This window comes from Mauremys mutica, chromosome 9, assembly GCF_020497125.1.
Source record: "Mauremys mutica isolate MM-2020 ecotype Southern chromosome 9, ASM2049712v1, whole genome shotgun sequence".
Taxonomy (NCBI): Eukaryota; Metazoa; Chordata; order Testudines; family Geoemydidae; genus Mauremys; species Mauremys mutica.
In genome coordinates, this window is record NC_059080.1 from 25,886,653 (window position 1) to 25,908,193 (window position 21,541).

The 21,541-nt window shown below is 38.5% G+C and overlaps 1 protein-coding gene across 3 annotated transcripts in view; it reads right to left on the reverse strand.

The window, feature by feature from the left end:
* The window catches only part of LOC123377534 (fibronectin type-III domain-containing protein 3a-like), a 74,081-nt gene that overhangs the window by 35,016 nt on the left and 17,524 nt on the right, over positions 1–21,541 (reverse strand). For 2 of the 3 annotated variants that reach the window (XM_045030574.1, XM_045030576.1), the window contains exons 2-5: positions 13,916–14,053; positions 7,978–8,053; positions 6,545–6,621; positions 776–1,004 (exon numbers count right to left, since the gene is read on the reverse strand). In XM_045030574.1, coding sequence (XP_044886509.1) covers positions 776–1,004; positions 6,545–6,621; positions 7,978–8,053; positions 13,916–14,026 — 493 coding nt within the window. In that variant the 5' untranslated portion in view covers positions 14,027–14,053. Of the gene's footprint in view, positions 1–775; positions 1,005–6,544; positions 6,622–7,977; positions 8,054–13,915; positions 14,057–21,541 lie in introns of all 3 variants that reach the window. The other variant, XM_045030575.1, reaches the window with a different exon arrangement.

A 21,541-nucleotide genomic window follows, 5' to 3' on the forward strand; every position in this document is an offset into this window, starting at 1 on the left:
TAGGCTGCAGGGAGGCACCTACCTCTCCTTACAAACCACAGCCAGGAACCCTAGTCCTGGAGCCAGACTGCTTAGGCTCCTGCCTAACACCACAAAATGGCCAGGTGGGGAGGGACACCCGCTTATAACCCAAGGGTTAGAGTACTCACCTGGGATGTAGGAGACCCTGGTTCAATTAACTTTTCTGCCTGATAAGAAGGGATTTCCCACCTGTCAAGTCAGTGCCCTAACCACTGAACTATAGAGTGATTCTCTTGCTGTATCTGGCCCAATTAATATTTGATTATTTTAATTAAATTGGAATGGCTTTAACACTAGAATATCCCATAATCTCTCAAAATCCCTCCCAGTCATTGTGTGTGGAGTTAGGTCAGAGCACCCCTACTGGATCAAGTCCTGCAGGCCTTACTTCTATCTCCCTGGTTTAAGGATTGCTCCAGATGTCTGCCTGAGGCAGCAGTGTGCTTGCCCAGAGGAAAAACAAACAGTTAGGTAACCAGGGAACTTCTACAGTGAAAGTGAAGGTTCTGAGTTTGGGCACCTACAGAGCTAGGCGACAGCTGAGTGAGGGTTTTGTACATTGCATTGGTACCTAAATTTCAGCTTTAGGTGCCTAAATCCCTTTGTGGTTCTAGCTTTAAGTGACTTATCCAAGGTCACACAGTAAGACTGACAGAGTGACAAACAGAACACAGGTTTCTTGACTTCTAGACCTGGTGCCTTAACCAGAAGGCTATGCCTCTGTCAGTTAAAGCACAGTATTAGCAAGTCTTACCTTGTTCTTGATAAACATGTGTTGGTGGAGGAGGCTGGTGAATGAACTGCGGTGGTATTTCTCCTGTCCCTGGAACTGGAGAGTACACTGGATGAGGTGGGTGGGGAAGCAAAGCCGGGTGAGGATGCATGTAATGTGGCACATGTGGTGGAGGGGGATGCATGGAAGGATGGAATTCAGACGAATGTGGTAATACCACCACCTTACGAACTCCATTTTCTTCTACCATCTGTGATACAATGTAAAATACAGAAAAAAATCAGTAATTTTTTTTGTATAATCTACATTCCTTAAAGTTTAAGATTAGATTCTAGCTTAAAATAATTGATATTCAGAACCAGATACTGACCTGTATTGCTTTGGGAGAAAAATCTCCACTGTGATGGGCCTCAATAAATTCAAACTCTTCTGCAAGAAATCCCAAATTTCTGAGAGTGCCCATTAAAAAAAAAAAAAGCTGTCTGGCAGAGATGTAAATAACCCAGAAAATATCCACAACATATTCCTGGTTACAAGTAAACTTGAACTGACTGTAAGTGCCACCCCTACTTCTTACAACAACTATGTCAGAAGTGACATATGACCTGCCTTAGGTCTTGTCTAGACTAGGATAAAAAGATGTGATAGTTTTCTGGTTAGCTAAAGTGCTAACTAATGGTGTAGACAATGCAGCATATACTTTAACATATGCTAATCTGGTTGATCTGAAATCTTGGCTCTCCTTAGTATCTAATTTGACTGGCTTAGCACATGCTGAAGTATATATACTGCCTTGCCTATGCCAGACTTAAAATGTGCACATGTTAGTTAATACACCTTTAAATGCTAATTTAGGCCAGAATTTGGGATAAAACAAGGATTTTAGGAGAGCACATATATAAGCAGGAACAGAAAGAAGGACTCAAAGAACTACATCAGACTAGGACCAACTGTGAAACAATAAGCAATGCCCTGTCCTGCTGGATCTTCAGGCCATCTGCCAGAGGCAAGCATAGGCTAAAATTTGGGATTCATCCACAGGGAAAGATCCTAGCTGATAATGGATGCAGAACACCTATAGCCTTCTTGTGGTATCCGGAAGTAAATGAATCCAATATCACTTAGACGACACAGAAATGCTATCCAAGGAACTAAACTTTTCAGTATCCACTCTTCTGGTTGGTCCAAAGGCCTCTGGAATTATCATCACAAGATTTGTAAAGTTCTTTCCCCAATATCAAAAACAAGTTATCACTGATTCTAGATGAAGATTGCATCTAGTCAGAAGTTAAAGGGATAATGAGGATCTCCTGAAACCCCATTCAAGTCAAAGAACAATCAACTACCTTCCTTTCCCCTCTTCCCCACTAGCTGTTGAGTGATATATGACAGAAGAGACACTAGATGACAGAATATATGTTCTGATGAAAGAGGAAAAACAGGTACTTGAGAAGTAACCAGAATTCAGTAGAATAAGCAGAGGACTTAAACTGGTTTAAAATTAAATTGTCTGTAACCTCATCCCCTCTGACTGGCACCTCCAATCATTGTTACACATCAAAAATTTAGATTACAAAATACTGGTGCTATAAAATAATAATGGATTGATTATCAATGGATGTAAGGAGAAAAGCCCACACTAGACGTACACTGGCAAAGACAAAATTGAGACATTAACTGATTTGCTTCTCATATACAGTCCTCAAAGTAAAATCATACAAAATTAACACTGCTTTTAAAACACCAATAATTTCTAACTAAACCATATTACTAAAAGTATGCAACACTCATGCACTTGTAGACATTTGCACATTACATATTAACGTACAGAAATCAATGTACTAGTCTTTCAACCTCTTTCAAATTCTAAGCCCGGCACAAAATTAAATTAAGTTGCTCCTTTTAACACCTAATCCTTGAGAAGGAATTAAATACATCATCAATATTACTGTAAACATGTTATACAATTCACAGTTAAAGCAGTTTCACAAAGAGGACCGTATGTTTTATCCTGCTAGTTCTATCAAGGTCCTCTACTAGAAGGGCTGGCTATAAGAAGTCATTGTAGCATTTCATAGTTCGCTAAGCAGAAATTGTGGCTGCAGATTTATTACTTATGCCAAAAATATTTTGAAAGGCTCCTCAGTAAAAGATAAAGCAAACTGACCAAGTAAAAGAAAAATATTTTTTCAACAGAACGAGAATGTGTCAACTCATGGATTAGTACCACACAAGTCTGCTGTGATGTGACCTCTACATCAGTTGTAATTATATTGCAATTTGACTATTAGGATTTTTTGGAAAAAATATAGATTACCTTCTTCAATTTAAAAGAACATAATGAAAAAAGCTTGTCTTTTGTGTATTGAATTTTTGTTTTAAAATATGAGTGAATTTTTCTCTAGAAATAAGTTTTCTACATCAAATGAACTAAGTATATTCACTAAAGCTAAATAAATCTAAAAGTCATGGCAAAGTTTCATGCATCTATTGAACCTAATTAGGAAAAAACTCAGTTTGACAAAGGAGATTAATGAATACAGTAAGGGTTTCAGCTACAATTTTATAGTTTGGTGTTGATACAAGTCAAGGCCCATTATTCCAGTATTTCATTCTACTAATGTAGAGACCAACATTACCACCATGTGTTTACTTTTGTACATCTTTGAGTACAGAAAGTTGAGCCCTCATTTGTACTGGGCTGAGAAAAAAGGTTTAAAACCCCCAAATTTTGTTTTAAACTTGGTTTCTACCATTATTTAAGCCTTCCACGGTGGCCACCCAAATCAGCTTAGCTGGACAGTATTTCAATACCATTTCCACAATGTTCACACTCCACTAGGGTCAAAGCATAAGTCCTCTATACTCTAGGAGTTGTTTATCTCAGATATTACTTTTTGGTCCAAATATACTAATTTCATGACACTAAACAAGGAGTTTTAGTTCTGAAAGATTTAGAATAATGAACATTCACCAGATTATTATTTTTTTTAAAAGCAATCATCACCATTAGTAAAGTTTTGGGTCTCAGAAAACAAAATCTCATTTACATCTGATAATTTTTGCTAAAGTGTAACTATTATATTGAAGTGTTAAGAGGATAAATGTTGATAAAGAGAAAGATTTTGAAATCCTTTGAGAGGTACTATAAAAGTGCAGAAGACAACCTGGAGGAAAGATCTAGGGAGTATTTACATTGGCCAGGAAAAGGAAAAAAAATAACCTCACAAGGATGAGAGGATGACAGTATATCAGACTGATACAAAAGAAGAAAGTATGGGAGACAGAAGTCTCATTTATTGGCATTATGGTTAGCTCAAGTTTAAATATAGTGCTGCAAACAATGTGCTTCAGCTATATTCCAGAGGGATCCCCACAAGGAAAAACAGAGCATGCTTATTAAGTCTTTTGACTCTTTGTAGTCTAGTGCCTATTGTGATTGTTTACATCACTTGACTCATGGCATGAGGACAAATAGGCCTAGTAGAACTAAAAGATAACCTCCTCATAACAATGGACAGATCCCATATCTCAATCATTCTACATGGTTGCAGCTTTTGTCAGAGTCAGTCACAAGATACTACTGACCTGCATCACTTAGATGAACTAGACAACTGCAGTACAATTGCTTTGATAATGCCTTTCCAGACAGACCCAAAGAACTGATGGGAAACTACTTGCTCTCCAAAACCCTCACTAGTGTAATTCCAGAGGGATCTATCTTGTCCTACATGAGAACTCTTGGAGAGGTGGTAAGCAACATGGATTTCATTGGCAACAATACACTGATGACATCCAGCTATATATAGTTCCCCCTACAGGTGCCAATATCGGACACCCCCATGCCTACAAGAGATAAGAATTTGGATGAAGAATGGCTGGCTCAAACTAAACCTGGGCAAGACCAAAATCATGTTGGTTGGGAGAGGCAAAAGTTGTGAAGACCAAGCTGCAACACTGAACTCCCCCTCCCATCTAGTTTCTCCCACCTACCCCCAATTAAATCAGTTATGTAATACCCTGGGGTCCTATCAGGCTAATCATTAATCCGAGATGACAATGTAGCAATAGTATAAAGAAATGCCTTCCTCTCCAAATTTATGAGAGGAATAGATGAAGTCTCCTACAAGAATCTGGTCAGTGAACCACTCATTCACAATTTCCTAGAAACAGAAAATGAATCTACTATATCTTGATCTAAAGGTTTAATCAATGCAGAGATATAATTGAAAGCATCTGACTCTTCCACCTATAACCACTGCTAGCTCCCAAGTCACTTGCATCATCAGTGTAAGATTTTGTTTCTGATTTTTCAAAGCCATACACGTATGTCAGCCCATGACACAAGGCAGCTCTGGGATAATGCAGTTAACAGGTAATGTCCTAAGTTTTGTTATCTAGTCTGGAGGTGATGCATAAGTTATGTTTCAGAGTTAAGTGTTTCACTTGAGGGAGTCTGGCAATGGAATGAGCTCCAAAAGGAGATTCAATTAATTTAAAACCAGACTACCAATTTTTGAATATGCTTCAAAATTCCTTTTTTTAATAAAACTTTTTCACATATCTGGAAAGCTTTAATACTTAAACATACAAAAATCCACATACTCCAAATAGAACTTGCTAGAATCTGGGAAGGGCAAAGAACAGACTTCTCTAGGATTTAAATCAGGGATGGGCAAACTACGACCTGGGAGCTGTAACCAGCCATTTTAATCCGACCCTCAAACTCCCACTGGGGAGTGGGGTCCGGGGCTTGCCCTGCTCCGGTGCTCCAGCCGGGGAGCTGGGTCGGGGCTTGCCCTGCTCCACATGGCTCCTGGAAGCAGTGGGATGTCCCCCCTCCGGCTCCTACGTGGAGGAACAGCCAGGGGGCTCCGCACACTGCCCCCGCAGCTCCCATTAGCTGGGAACTGTGGTCAATGGGAGCTGCAGGGGCAGCGCCTGCAGAGGGAGCAGCGTGCAGAACTCCCTGGCTGTGCCTCCGTGTAGGAGCTGGATGGGGGACACGCTGCTGCTTCTCAGAGCTGCTTGAGGTAAGCACTGCCCAGAGCATGCCCTGACCCCCTCCCACACCTCAACCTCCTGTCCCAGCCCTGATCCCCCTCCAACCCTTGAACCCCTCGGTCCCAGCACAGAGCACCTCCTTCACCGCCCAAACCCTCATCACCAGCCCCATCTCAGAGCTAAATTACCTGTGCTGGGATTAGATACTACAGTGAGAGGTGCTATAGGAAACTAAGATTTTTCACATGTCAACAAAGATCCCAAACAGTCAGATTATAACTACTTTGGTAATGACTGACCTGAGAGTAAATCAAATCTGTGACCTAAAGGGTGAAAGGCTCTATATTCCACTACATATATCCATGATAATACAACTGGAATATCTGGCAGCAACTATTCATTTTACTGAATAGTGGCAGCACTTGTGGAATATGACTATCAACCTCATCAATCAGACTGGTATTGAAAAAAAACTCTGCAACTTACATTAGGTTTTCCTGCTGCCAATATAAGAAAAATATTGCTAAGGTTTTCAAAGCCATTAAAGGGAGCCAGGCAGGCAATTCCCATTTGTACTGGAACTGGATACTCAAGTCAATAGCCATTTTTGAAAATCTCAGCCTATATGCACAAATCAGACACCTGATATACTAGATCTGTCTTGTGAAGGAGACCATGATTTCTACAGTTATTAAACAGCTTTAGAAATTGTCTTTCATTTTTATTAGGGATGTGATAAGCAGCAACTTCTGATGCAAAAGCAAACAACTGTAAATTAATTCTTACCTGAGATACATAGCCAGGAGGCACAAATATTGGAGGCACAGAACCATTTGGTGACACCATAGGAACATGTGCTGGACCTGAAAAGGAAAAAAGTGTAAGATTTAAAAGTATTAGCACTTTTTACCACAGTAAGTATTCCAAATTTTATACAGTCAGAAATCTCCCCACCCCTCCCCCCTTTTATTTGGTGGCCTAAAGGTAAGCACTCATTCATTTAAAAAAACGTGGCTAAGTTACTTGGGCTGCAAATCCTTATTTATGCAGCCATCTTTAGATAACTGAATTTAAAAACTAGACTTGAAAATTAGGAAAACTGTAAGCAAATCTTAGTGTGTACTTTTTCCATTAAAAACCCAAAATATATTTTAATAAGTGTACATCAGCAGATATAAAGTGTCTGCTGTCTGCAGGAGCGATTCACTGACACTCAAAACAGTGCATGGAATACAATTTTAATGTCTCACTAAAGCGTTTGGAAACTTTTCTGTCATACTGCTCAATATAAATGCTCCACTTGTATGTATACTACTTGGGTTTATTAAAAAAATATGGATAAGAAATAATCATAACCTCTTTCTGCTCTCACATACTATATATTATTTAAATATCTGTATAGGATAATGCTGGTTTTTTTTATCTCTCTGATGAGCAGAATTAAAATATGTAGTAACATTACTCATTACTCCGGCTATCTGCACTTGTAAAAAGTAGCAACCATTTTTTTTTTAAAAGAGAAACAACGATTATTTCCAGAAAGCTGATCTTATTAAAGATTAATAAAATGCTGAGAGAAATGGAGAGACTAGACAAACTTCATGGGCAAACATTCTGAGAGGTGAAAATAGGTACTGCAACTGTGGAAGTATTGTGCAAAATAATATAATCATATGAAGCACATTTTGAAACCATGCTTAAAATCTGCAGACTTGCCATTGCTACTACAGAAGAAGCTCTCCATAACTACATGGATATTAGTATTTACTCCTTAATAGCAATAGACTACAAATACCACAGTGTTGCACAGAGATTTTGCCATACAATACTCACTAAAGTAATTTGGAGTTAGGTAGCTAAAACCTCCGTAAATTGAAGTGTTAAAATCCTGACAAGATCATTACAAGTCAATAGTGTTATCTAATTAAGACAAGATTCAAATTGACGTGCACTATATATTTTATAACCAGCAAAGTTTAAGATGTAATACATCTAAGATATTTAACTCTCTTCAAGCTTAACATTTATCTTCCAGTGGATTCCTAATCATGCTTACAGTACATACTGAACAGATTCATTCACCATATAACAGAAAACATGTAAACATGCTTATGACTATGTAGTGGAAGTCTTATGGCAGTAGTTTTATGAAGAATCTTTTAAATATTTGTTTTTCCTGTTTAACACATTTAATTGAACTCAGTGGAATTTTCTTTTACCTTGGATACACTGGATATGTCCATCTTCAGTTCTAATAGTGAAAGTTTCTCCTGGGTTTACCTGCACAAGTATAACCTGAAAACAAAAAACCCTGTAATTTCAATAAACTTCATTTAAAATATTTTAGAGATTTAAAAAAAAAAACAAAAAAAACCCCTTTCCTTTCCAGTCTTGTCTTACAAAATTTCTTATAGAAGTAGAGGGCAAGTTTAGAAATACTGATAATGTGGGTTGAATTCCCATCAGTCTCAGTAAATTAATTATATAGTTATTCTTTATTCTGAAACATTCAAAACTGTTCTGATAATACCTACCAGTCATTTCCTCCCTAGTTACAGTTGAAAGGTAAGCTATACTTTACTTTTTCTTGTCAACTTTGTTTTCCATAAAATTTCCCCTTTTTTACTTAAATACCACCACCACATTATCTAAAAAAATAAATACTTTATCCAAAGTGAATACATTTTGCTTTACAGTCTTCTCTATGACACCGCCTCAACAATCTCAGAATTAGATTGACAAGATTGGGTATCTAGAGAGAGAGTATTTATAAAAGATGTTTTACCCAGGAGGATATTTTAATCAAGTTTCCACACTGAAAATAGGTTAAAATATAGTTTGACAATGAGTTTTCCAAAGACCAGTTAATTTTTCTTCATAAAATTATTTCTGAACTCACTCATTAACATTTTCCACACCTTCTCTGAGGATGAGAAGCCTATAATTTTCCTAGACATATTCAACCTACTTAAATTTTTGCTTTATAATCAAATAGATATAATGTATTGACTGTTGTATCTGACTGTTTGAAAGAGATAAAGCCTCTGGCTGTAGTTGGTGTCAATCTTATTTCTGAAGACAAAACCCTTGTGCATTATATTTTATATTGAAAATATCTTTATAATCCATTCTTTGTACCACTGTACAGCAATAAAATAAAAAATTAAAAATAGCCTTACGCTTTAAGTTAATTCTCAGTTTGTTTTTACAATTGTGGTGTTTGGCTCTATGGCTTGTAATAGCTTCTCTTTGGAGGAGCTGCAGCAGAAGGGATGGGGACAGCAAGTTATGCAAACACTGGCAATGTGACAATTGTTTATTAAAACCTTTTGATAAGATGTGCAGGGACAGGAAATGTTGCCAAGTTAACACTACCACAGCTGTAAAGTAAATACAGGCCCTCCAAAAAGCTTCAATGTTACTCCCAAAACAAAACTCTAGAAGCCTTATACACTAATTTCCTAGCCTTTGACACAAAATTAATATTGATTAAATAAGTTAAGTCTTAAAGGATAAAACACATTTAACCCGAGATTAACAAACAAGGTTTTAGTCAGTTCAAAATGAAGACGTGCCAGATTTTTGCCTACCTGTGCTGCTAAGTGTCATGATAAAAGTTGTTCTAATTAACAGGCCAATGGACTACACATAAAATTTTAAGTGTCTGGCTTGTCTGTATGCATAGGCTACTCAATTTAAAACCTGAGGGAGCTCACTGAGGATTATCTGTCCTGTTTTCTACTTTGTGTTTGCCTTTTTCACCCTATTGTAATACAGAAAAACCTCACTACATTAAAAAACGAAGTGAATTTACTTTGTATATTGGTGGTTTTTATATGGACATTTAATTTTTTCCTCCTTTAAAGAATGATGGAAAGCAAAAAGGCTTCAGGGATTATTTACTGCTGATGTTAGTCAAGAATTAAAACACAAAGACAGATTTAACTAATTTTTACTTCAAACAATGAGCTATAATTTTCCTTAAGATAAATGGCATCACATCCAACTAATCTTACATTCTCGATACCCTGCCAATTCATTCAGGAACAAGATGGCTGGGGGACAATTTAAACCATGTATTATAGCGAAGTTTTGCCTGTGGTTCAACCTATATCTCAAACTACATTTTCAGTGGGTTATAGGAGCAGAGTATACATAGCCTAACCACAAGAGAATGCTAGGTTTACGATGGCTAAAACCACAGGGATCCTAAACACTATCTATATAAAATGGTTTAAACAGTTAAATCCCCAATGTCTGCCATGAGGCATATTAGGAAGGCAGAAAAGCCACAGCAGAATGCATTAGAGTGCTCTCCCAGCTGCACACCTCACACACTGTGCAGTAACTCACCTTGAACCTCTCATTTCTTAAACGGCATAATGGATTTACAGACTCTTGCTGTACAACATAAGTAAGCTTATTAGAATTTGTTTTTTTTAAAGAGTTTTGGATAACATCGATTTTTATTTTTAAACATTTATTTTTATCCATTTAAATTTTCACAGTTTGCCCACTTAATAGCTCTGATATAAAAGCATGCCAGATCTTAATAAGTCAGACTGTCAGCAAGTCCTCCAAAATGGACAAATGGAATGAAACTTCCTTTAGTTTCAGGTACTATCGGTACCTCAACCAGTGAGAAGCAGAGATGAAGTTCCCCAATGATCTGATTATCTTTTTTATAACTCTGTAGATCAAGTTAAAACTCCAGCGGGATGAAGCTCTTGAACCTACCAGAGTTCTTTATTTTCCTGATGGCTCGCTGCTGCATGAAGACTCTGGGCTGAGGAAAATGGTTGCCACCAATTAGGGAAGAATGACAGCAACTACAGCTTTTATAGCAGTAGAGTTTTTCTGCAGCACCCGGCCCCACCTTTCTTTTTGCCTCAGGGATCACTACATAATTTAAGACATGACACTGGGCTGCTTTAAAACCAACAATGATGGCATCTCTGTTTTATGCTGTTTTAGGATTCCTGTAGGAAATTGCTGTGCAAGCTGTGCCTTTGGCTCCTCTTCTCCATTTACACCCTTTTGGGGTGATCTCATCCACTGAGAGCTTCAACTATGAACTTTGTGTTGATAACTCACATCTATCTTCCCTCTATCCAATCCTATCTCTCTGCTTCCTTCTGAATAGCTTGCTGTCAACTTGAACCTGACATGGCGCAAATGGAACAAGTTATTCCTCCTCCAAAACACTGCCCACTCTCTCCTATTCACTACTGCTGAAACAACCACCATCCTACAAATCACAGAGCTGGGTAATTATCTTTGACTCTTCTATTCTTCATAGTCAGGCTGTTCAAATCATGTCAATCATTTCTTCCTTTCAGCACCTTCAAGATCCCTCTCTTCCCTGCTCAGACAGCAAGTGGTCTCATCTAGGTCCTCAGCATCTCTCACTTTAATTACTGCAACCTCCCTTTCTTGGTGGTCTTCCCGACACCCAAATTGGTCACCAACTTCAATTTACTATTTTCCTGGTGTAACATGATGCATCAGCAATTTGAATATTCTCTCAGCTGATGAGTGTCTAGAAAGAGGGATTTCCCCTTGCTAAAATGCTAGGGTAGGCTAGTTTATATGCTTTTTAGCTTTTGTTTATTGTGTGATATAAACTCTCTTTTAAAACTTCCCCAAATCCACACCCACTATTTAAATTCTGCTGGTAAAAGTACAAAGTATAACATATTCCTTTGCTTATTCCTTCTCTGAATACTTTCTAGTTTATCAACATCTTTAAAATAATGAGATGTCCGGAACCTAATACAACATTTCTCAGTGTGATCACGCTAGAAGTGTACAGAGACTATAATCTCTAGGTCACGTATCACTTCCTTTTTGTATTTAGTACAATGCAGTAACCTTTAGAATACCATATCCAATTGCAAACTCACTTCTAGTTAAGTGTTCACTAGATGTACTAACTTACACTTTACCAAGCTGAATATCATTTTTTGCCCAAAGTTCTAATCTCATTAAGCACTTGTGTTATTCTTATGTCCTCACTGATATTATGATCGCCTTCCAAATTATCATGAACACTTTTCATTAGTGTGCTATGAACTCCTTTATGTAGATTAACGAAGATATTAAATATCACCAACCTAACTGATCCTTGCTATATCCTACTACACCTCTCTCCAACATAATTATTTCTTTACGCTACTGCAGCCAATTTCTAATCCATACTGGTACTTATATTTAAAACAGTTTGTTATAATCAAAGATTTTGTGAATTATCAAATGCTTTATTAAATCCAAATACACACTTTTCTTTGATCCATTAATTTTGTAATTCTATAACAAAGCAATCAAGTGCGTCTAGTGAAAAATATTCTCTCTAAGCTTTACTGCTTATTTTCATGGTTCTATCACCTTCTAGATTCTTAATGATTTTTTTCTGGTCTCCATATTTGCGTCAGAAGTTAGACTGAAGACAGCAACAGAAAAAACTCTTCTGATTTTGAGTATCAGTACTACACTTACTTTCCTTCCATTTTCTGTTAATACCCCAATTTTCAAGGCGTTTTCAAACAAGAATTGTCAGTAGTACAAGCACAATTTCTCTACTTCTTCTATAAAGCACATAGCCCAATTATGGGCAGTGTTGAAATATGCATCACTCCAATTAGCCTGCTAGGCAATTACTGCCATAGCAGGCAAAGTCTAAACTAGCAAAGAGTCTTGTGGCACCTTATAGACTAACAGACGTTTTGGAGCATGAGCTTTCGTAGGTGAATACCCACTTCGTCGGAGGCATGTAGTGGAAATTTCCAGGGGCAGGTATATATAAGCAAGCAAGAAGCAGGCTAGAGATAACGAGGTTAGTTCAATCAGGGAGGATGAGGCCCTCTTCTAGCAGCTGAGGTGTGAAAACCAAGGGAGGAGAAACTGGTTTTGTAGTTGGCAAGCCATTCACAGTCTTTGTTTAATCCTGAGCTGATGGTGTCAAATTTGCAGATGAACTGAAGCTCAGCAGTTTCTCTTTGAAGTCTGGTCCTGAAGTTTTTTTGCCGCAGGATGGCCACCTTAAGATCTGCTGTTGTGTGGCCAGGGAGGTTGAAGTGTTCTGCTACAGGTTTTTGTATACTGCCATTCCTAATATCTGATTTGTGTCCATTTATCCTTTTCCTTAGAGACTGTCCAGTTTGGCCGATGTACATAGCAGAGGAGCATTGCTGGCATATGATGGCGTATGTTACATTGGTGGACGTGCAGGTGAATGAACCGGTGATGGTGTCGCTGGTGTGGATATGTGGGCAGAGTTGGCATCGAGGTTTGTTGCATGGATTGGTTCCTGAGTTAGACTTACTATGCGTCAGGTTGGCAGGTTGTCTGTGGGTGAGGAACCAACCTGAAGCATATTCTGACCAGTAACTGCACACTGCACCATAGTAACTCTAACTCAGGAACCAATCCATGCAACAAACCTCGATGCCAACTCTGCCCACATATCAACACCAGCGACACCATCACAGGACCTAACCAGATCAGCCACACCATCACCGGTTCATTCACCTGCACGTCCACCAATGTAATATACGCCATCATATGCCAGCAATGCCCCTCTGCTATGTACATCGGCCAAACTGGACAGTCTCTACGGAAAAGGATAAATGGACACAAATCATATTAGGAATGGCAATATACAAAAACCTGTAGGAGAACACTTCAACCTCCCTGGCCACACAATAGCAGATTTTAAGGTGGCCATCCTGCAGCAAAAAACTTCAGGACCAGACTTCAAAGAGAAACTGCGGAGCTTCAGTTCATCTGCAAATCTGACACCATCAGCTCAGGATTAAACAAAGACTGTGAATGGCTTGCCAACTACAGAACCAGTTTCTCCTCCCTTGGTTTTCACACCTCAGCTGCTAGAAGAGGGCCTCATCCTCCCTGATTGAACTAACCTCGTTATCTCTAGCCTGCTTCTTGCTTGCTTATATATACCTGCCCCTGGAAATTTCCACTATATGCCTCCGACGAAGTGGGTATTCACCCACGAAAGCTCATGCTCCAAAACATCTGTTAGTCTATAAGGTGCCACAAGACTCTTAGTCTGGATCTGTAAAAGCAGCAAACACGGCTACCCCTCTGATAAAAATCTAAACTGACTGTTATGCATTATAGTTTTACAGGTGTACTTGCCTGTTGTATGCTGTCCCCATTAACCATATGAGGTAGAAGTGGCACTTCATTCATTATAGGTGTGGCTTCTAATGGAGGCGGCTGCTCGGCCATCATGGCTAAAATGACCATTCATTGACAGCGTCGCACATCAACCACCTGCTGAAATGAAAATACAGAATCAAGATCAGGGAGCTATTTTTATTTTAATAACTTTCTTACTAGCCTCATTTTTATAGAAGTTTGCCCTTCATATGAGGTGTCTAGCAAACTTTGAAAAGAAAAATGTAGCAGGGCCGATTCTCTTCTTCAGAAGAAAGATTTTTTTATATTAATTGGTTCTTTAACTTACACCATTCATACCAACTCACTGACTTTTGAAAGTCCCAAGAACAAAAAGAAATAAGACTTCTTTATTCCACAAAAAAGCAATTATCCCAAAGATGTTAAAGTCATTTCTGACTTATGGTCACACATTTACGTCTGTATTATGCGGCTTTGTTAAAATATAGTTTTCAATCCCTTTGAACACTGGCATTTTTGAGACTGCCAGCCAAATTAACACTTAGGAAGATTCTCCTATAGCCTCCCAAGAGTTGAATTCTAGAATGCTGGATTACTGTTTACACAGAATTGAGGCAGCTAAATTTAGATACTCTATGTGTTGTATGCATAATAAATAAAGATTCATAAACTTTCTCACACTACTAGAAGATCAGGTAAAAGTAAGTAGGTAAAAAATGTTTCGTATTTAAACTTTCCCTCAGAAGTACACTTGAGTAATTCAATATTCTGATGGTATAATTCAGGTAATAATATTTAAAAAGAAAAGTTACAAACAAAAGCAACATTTTCCATAGGCAGTCTCTATTACAAAGGCTTCTAAGAAAAACAGAGAGAAGTCTATATGACTAGCTTCCCACGAAACAAATACTGTATATAGCATTGTGACTGACCTCACTTGCAGATATAGAAAAAACGCAGAGACTGTGACGGCTGAAACGCCAGCCTTCCCCTCTCTCTTGCTCCCCAAATCCTCTAACACGCTGCTGCAATTATTATGGATTCCCACTGACTTGGGCTCAGTATTACCAAATGCTTAAATGAACACAAGGGGTCCAAAAGCAGGGAGTGAGGGGGGCAACCACACAGATAACAAGAAATGGGTACTGTGAAGTGACACTAGATCAGCGGTTCTCAAACTGCATCAGGACCCCGTTTTAAATGGTGTCGGCAGGGCTGGCATTAGACTAGTTGGACCTTGGGGCCGAAGCCCAAGCCCCACCACCCAGGCCTGAAGCCGAAGACTGAGGGCTTCAGCCGTGGGTGATGAGGCTCAGGTTACAGGCCTCCCACCTGAGGGCTGAAGCCCCTCCCCTCCGGCAACAAGGCTCAGACTTTGGTCCCCCCTCCTGAGGTTGTGTAGTAATTTTCGTTGTCAGAAGGGGGTTGTGGTGCAATGAAGTTTGAGAACCCCTGCCCCAAATGTTAGTTCCTCAGCTATGAAATTCTTTACTTAAGAACATTTTGTTAAAAAAAAATAAAAAAATAAAAGATTTTTCAAATATATTTTACTTCAATCAAAAAGTTAAAAGTATATGCAATATTAATATACAGGAAATGGTAAATATCAGACTTTTACTTAAATTAACAGGCAGTATCTAAGCTTAATAGGCAGTGTTTAAGATTAAGGGGGAAAAAAAATCAAACTGAGTCTTTTACCAAGTAAGTTAATAAAACTATATCCACTGGGATTGTATAATGGAAACGCCACCAAAACTTCCACATAACATCTCTAACAAGAACCTATGATATGAAGTCATTATTAGTTTTCCTTGACAAGATATTACACCTCTTATTTTATGCAAAAAACTTGCATTTGTTTTCACCATAAAAAAAATTCACAACTGGTATAATGCACCTACAGTAAAGCAACAATTTACAATAATTAACGAGTTTCTAGTTAAATGAATCTCCTAGGAAAAGCAATGTGGATATTATAGTCATAGGCAGACTTGTAAAAGTAGAAAAAAATCCAGTCATTTATATTCACATCTTAATGGTCTAAAGAGAGTAGCACAGCGAGTTTTGCATGAAAAGAAGTGACAACTAATAAAACATCTTGGGAAAAAAACACTCTACAGAAAAGCAGCAGTGCTTTTTTGACAGCTGTTTTATCAGGGCTTGTACCGTATTTTGAGCCAGATTTTTTCTGACAGAAATAATTGTACTGATTTTTATGAACATTCATGCTACTTTTGAGTAATCTACTTTTATCTTAACACCTGAAGTAAGAATTCAGCATGTACAAGGCTCTTAATTAGTAACAATATCTACTTTAATGTAATAGGAGGGGGAAGAAAGAGAAAATTAGCCTGTTCTAAGGAGAAAAGGTTGTTTATACTCAATGTCTGTATGGATTTTTCCCCTCCAGTCGTGTATAATCAACAAAATATAATTGCCTTTTGTTGGATTCAGATGCTAGATCAGTATTTATTTCTGGATTTAATACATTTTAGACCCAGTGACTAGGTCTCACATCAAAATATTTTCCCAATACCTAAACATCTCCCCAGAAGGGCACCACATGTCCTTGAGAATACCATGGAACTGTGTTCCAGTGGGCCTCAGCAGACTTAACGTTATTGGCAATAAGTAATACAATTTCACACACATATACATAGTCTCATGTGATCTATTGTGATTTTTATTTTGTAAAGAAACAACAGTGTTGGCACAGGACCTCACTAATAAAAGGCCACCTGCAAATCTTGCATGTTGGCTCTGTCTAGTAGGTGTCAAACTTTTCAAACACTGCTTCAAATAATATTTAAAATGAGATGCAGCTAATTCAGACCCAGCATTTAGGATCTGCAGAAGTTTTTTCACAAATACTGAAAACAAATTTTTGGAAAAGTAAAGAGACTTCCTGTTAAAGCATAAATCTCAAGAAATGAGCATGACTAAACAAATCAGATTAATTGTCCAAATAAAGCAATGAGCAGAAGCTAAACAGATTGCATAAATAGCGAAAATTAATTACAGTACCACATAGATGCTAGAGTGGTCTGTATACATCTTAGATTTATTACATACTTAATACATGTTCGTTTGTTTTTTAAAGTCAAGAAATTCTAAATTAGGGATAAAAACAAGAGTAATTTAAATGTACCAACCAAGAAATACTCAAATGAGTTCATCCATCAACAATAATTTTGTCCTTTCACTGCCACTTGTCCTGTAGAACAACCCCACTAAGTGCTACATTAATTTTTTCATGTTGAGCATATGAATTCCTAGATCAAACTAGATGATCATAATTGCCTCATCTAGCCTTAATCTCTTGAGTAACACAGGCCATAGAATTTCATCCAGTATTTTTTTCACCAAGCCCTTAACTTCAGGTGGAACAAGAACCTAGCTTTTACACAGATATCCGATTTTGATTTAAAGAATGATAGTATGTTATTTAGCTCTGCTTTGTCTTGAGTAAAGTTACGCTGAGAAGGAGGAAGAAAGAAAATCTGTCACCTTTACGTCCAGATAGCTGTGAGAAAGTTTAACTCCAGTCTGTATTTGTAATGTGGGCATTCTGACCTATTGGGAGGCTAAATGAAGTATCCAGCTCTTTGAGTAGTGGGGGACACGGACTGGGTCTTGCATGGATCATGTGTGGACGGGAATAAGCAGGATGCGGTCTCTGGGCTGTAACAAGGTGGTGGGGAAAATGACGTCTGCAGTCCTTAATTAGAAGCAGGGAAACCACAATTTACATGCAGATATGCAGAGTTCCTCTTAGGTAGCTGGAATCTGGCTGAAAAAAATCAAAAGGCCAAATTTGCTAAGGGGTCAGAGATACCTGGTATTGGTACCTCAAATAAATAGTTCCAGATTTTCTAGATATTTCTGCTTTTTTGGTGTACAATACTTTATATTTCTGATTTTCCAATGTGTTCCCTCCGTTCCCAATAATTATGTTCTAATATAAATTAATGCTCTATTTATAACTAATTCAGAGATTGTTAGAGCTTTTTATTTTTTGGAAAAAGCTTCTTATAAACTGACGTGAAAATTTTATGAAAATTGCTACATTTGAGGCAGAGAAAAAGCTGGGGTTTCCTGGCTTGCTTTGGGACTCTATAGAACACCCTGCCAATTCCTAATGAGGCGTCCTGACTTCTGAACATCTTAAATCTAGTATAACCTGCCAGCAGAGTTTATGACCTCTAGAGTTTACAGGCTCAAAAACCCCACACCTGCCCAAGCCATGGAACAAGTAGAAATTTAAAAAAAAGAAAAGAAACAAGAAAAAAAAAAGTCAAAAATCAGTCCCCAGTGAGAACAAAAGAAGAAATTCAGAGTTAATACAGAGCAGGCTATTTTGAGATAGGAAACATTTCACAAACTGCAATACATTCCCAGTTTTTCAAACATCAGTCAGATCTCAGACACCCTGTTGTATCACCCCAATCTTAAAATATTTCTCCCGTGCCACAGGACCACACATGAGAAATTTTAGGCAGATTGGTTTATTTATGGCAAAATTAGAGCGGGTATTAAAATCAGGCTTTTAACAGAAGCCTAGTTACAATTTTAGTTCTGAAGAGACCACCGTCTCTCCATAATACTAATCTGTTCAAAGCTCGTATGTTTTTACTAAATCTTTGGAAATAATTCAGAATGATACCCAAGTGATTTTTTCTACACCGTCTTGTATAAAGTTTGGCTTCGAGCCAAAAAAAAGGCACCACAAGTTGAATTGACAGACACTGAAAATATTCTTTAGGGCTTACCCAACAAGTATGTGCAGTCAAACATTTTCTATATTTACAACTGGGAAAAATACTGTATAATTTAGGCCCGTGTTCTCAGGCTGGGAGATGTCTCTCAGTGTTAGGAAAAAAGGATAAAGTTAACTCCAGAAACAAAATATAAGATTCTTTACGAAACAGACTACACTGCTTTATATTAAGTACATTTTGCAGGAACTCTGCTGTTTAACTTGTTCTCATCCTCCCTTAATATCCAAATAAGCAGCAGAATGCCACAGTGATTTAAGGTAGTGCTATCTGCAAGATGCTCCTGTGCAGAATTACTTTCCATGTGACAGTACCAGAAGCTATATGAAATGCATGCTGGCCACAGTATGAGAGTCTTACTGCTGCTGCAGTCATATAGGAAGTGCTACTGCTCAGAAGCATATCCAAGATAGCGATTATGAATGTTCTTTTGTTGGAGGCTTTTAAACAAATGGCAGAGTACCTGGAGACACAGAAACTCATCAACACCACAGAGAAACTTTTGTTGTTGCTTTTTAACTGTTCTTCCAAAAACAGTTTCCCCAGGTAATATACAGAAAGAAGAATTGTGGTACAAATCCTTTCATGGGCCATATTCCAGACTTTGTACCAGCATAAAAGTTGTGTTGGAATCTTTCTGGAAAGAACTATATGTTTAAAAGCTGTTTTGGTTAACTTGATTCTCCTGTAGTGTAGACAGGACCAGAGAAACGAACTATCAGCTGTGGCTTTGGTATTAGGAAGACTCCCTTGCATTTATAATATGCCCTTGACATTTTTTGAGAGTTCCAATCCAAAGAAATTAATTTGCAATCATAGAATCATAGAATTCAAGATCAGAAGGGACCATTATGATCATCTAGTCTGACCTCCTGCAAGATGCAGGCCACATAAGCCGATCCACCCACTCCTTAAGCAAGCGACCCCTGCCCCATGCTTCGGAGGAAGGTGAAAAACCTCCAGGGCCACTGCCAATCTACCCTGGAGGAAAATTCCTTCCCGACCCCAAATATGGCGGTCAGCTGAACCCCGAGCATGCGGCCAAGACTCTCCAGCCATACCCTCTGGAAAAAGGCTAACAATATCCTATCATTGACCCATTGTACTAATTACCAGTGTGGCACTTAATTGACCTATTGACTAAGCCCGTTATCCTATCATACCATCTCCTCCATAAACTTATCTAGCTTAATCTTAAAGTCATGGAGGTCCTTCGCCCCCACTGTTTCCTTCGGTAGGCTGTTCCAGAATTGCACTCCTCTGATGGTTAGAAACCTTCGTCTAATTTCAAGCCTAAATTTCCTGACTGACAATTTATATCCGTTTGTCCTCGTGTCCACATTAGCACTGAGCTGAAATAATTCCTCTCCTTCCCTGGTATTTAACCCTCTAATATATTTAAAGAGTGCAATCATATCTCCTCTTATCCTTCTTTTGGTTAAGGAAAAATCATATGGATTCAAAGGGTAATCCTTTTACTGAAGCAATTTATAATCCTCTGGAGGGATTAAGTAAATATATAAGAGCTAGATAATATTGCTTTTGACCAGTAGATCTCGAAGTGATTTACAATGGAAATATCATCAGATGGGGAAACTGAGGCACAGGTGCACACTGATGCTGGAAGCTTATGCATTTTTGTAGTTAGATTTAGGTGGTCAGTTGACTGACCATACCTTTGCCACATTAAGGGTCATCCCCAACTTTTAACTAAATGGTTAATTTACTTAGTATCAGGCCCAAATACACAATTTATATAATACAAACATCTATTACATTGTCATTTGGGCATGCAGTGTATCAGGTGTTTTTTTTTTTTGTTTTTTTTTTTTTCCACACACACCTAACTCTCTGCATTCTGAGCATTAAAGTGGTTTAGGCATTCAATGCTGAATGTGTCAGTGCCTAGAAAAAGAAAAGAAAAAAAAATCACAGAAACAACACTGTGATCCACAAAGCCCAATTTAGGCCCCCCCATACAATAAATTGGGAGAGACAGGTGCCCTCAGACTGGAATTCTCAAAGTTAGCATGCTAGATGGGGAGTCGCCTAAGTTAGTCAGTAGGAGGTGCCCAGCAGAGAGGTGCGTGCTAAGCCCAGTCACTTTTCTGGAACACAGGCTGCCTGGAGGCATATAGCTCTGCCAGAGATCCAGGAACTGGGGGAAAATAGGAGCTCAGCCACCTAAGTTGTATGCAGGACCCAAAACAAAACAGCTGGGGGCAGAGAAAGGATTTGAACACGGAACTGCTAAGTGCGTACCCTAACCATTAGGCTATGGAGTATTCTGATGTGGCTTCTCTGATGTGGAACAACTTCAATAGAAGAGAGTGACTTTATTAAACAATTGAATATTTAAACATTATTTGGGCCAGAGAACAAGTTAGAATTACTATAATCTTGTGGTTAGAGCAGTCATCTGAGAGATGGCAGATCCCTGTTCAAATCCCTTCTCCCTCTCAGGAGGAGAAGAAACTTGAACTATGGGTCTCCCACGTCCTAGGTGAGTACCTTATTCACTAGGCTAAAGATTATCTGGGAACACCTGCTCTGTTCCCTGCCTCCGGCTGTTTTGTATGACTCTGCCTGAGGGGTCTGATTTGCTAGGCATGCTCAGAGGCTGCCTATCGGATCAGGCCTCTGCACGAGACTTGGGCAGCCAAATGCCTGTCTTTCCCAGTTTATGAATCGCTCAGGGGCTTAGGCAGGAGACAGGTGCCCAGGCGCCTATAGTGAGACTGCAGAACGGATGCCCAGAGGAAAAAAAAATTAGGCACCAGGAGACTTTAGGTACTTATAGGGTTAGGAGGCAGCTGAGAGGGCATTTTGTGGATCATAGTGGTACCTA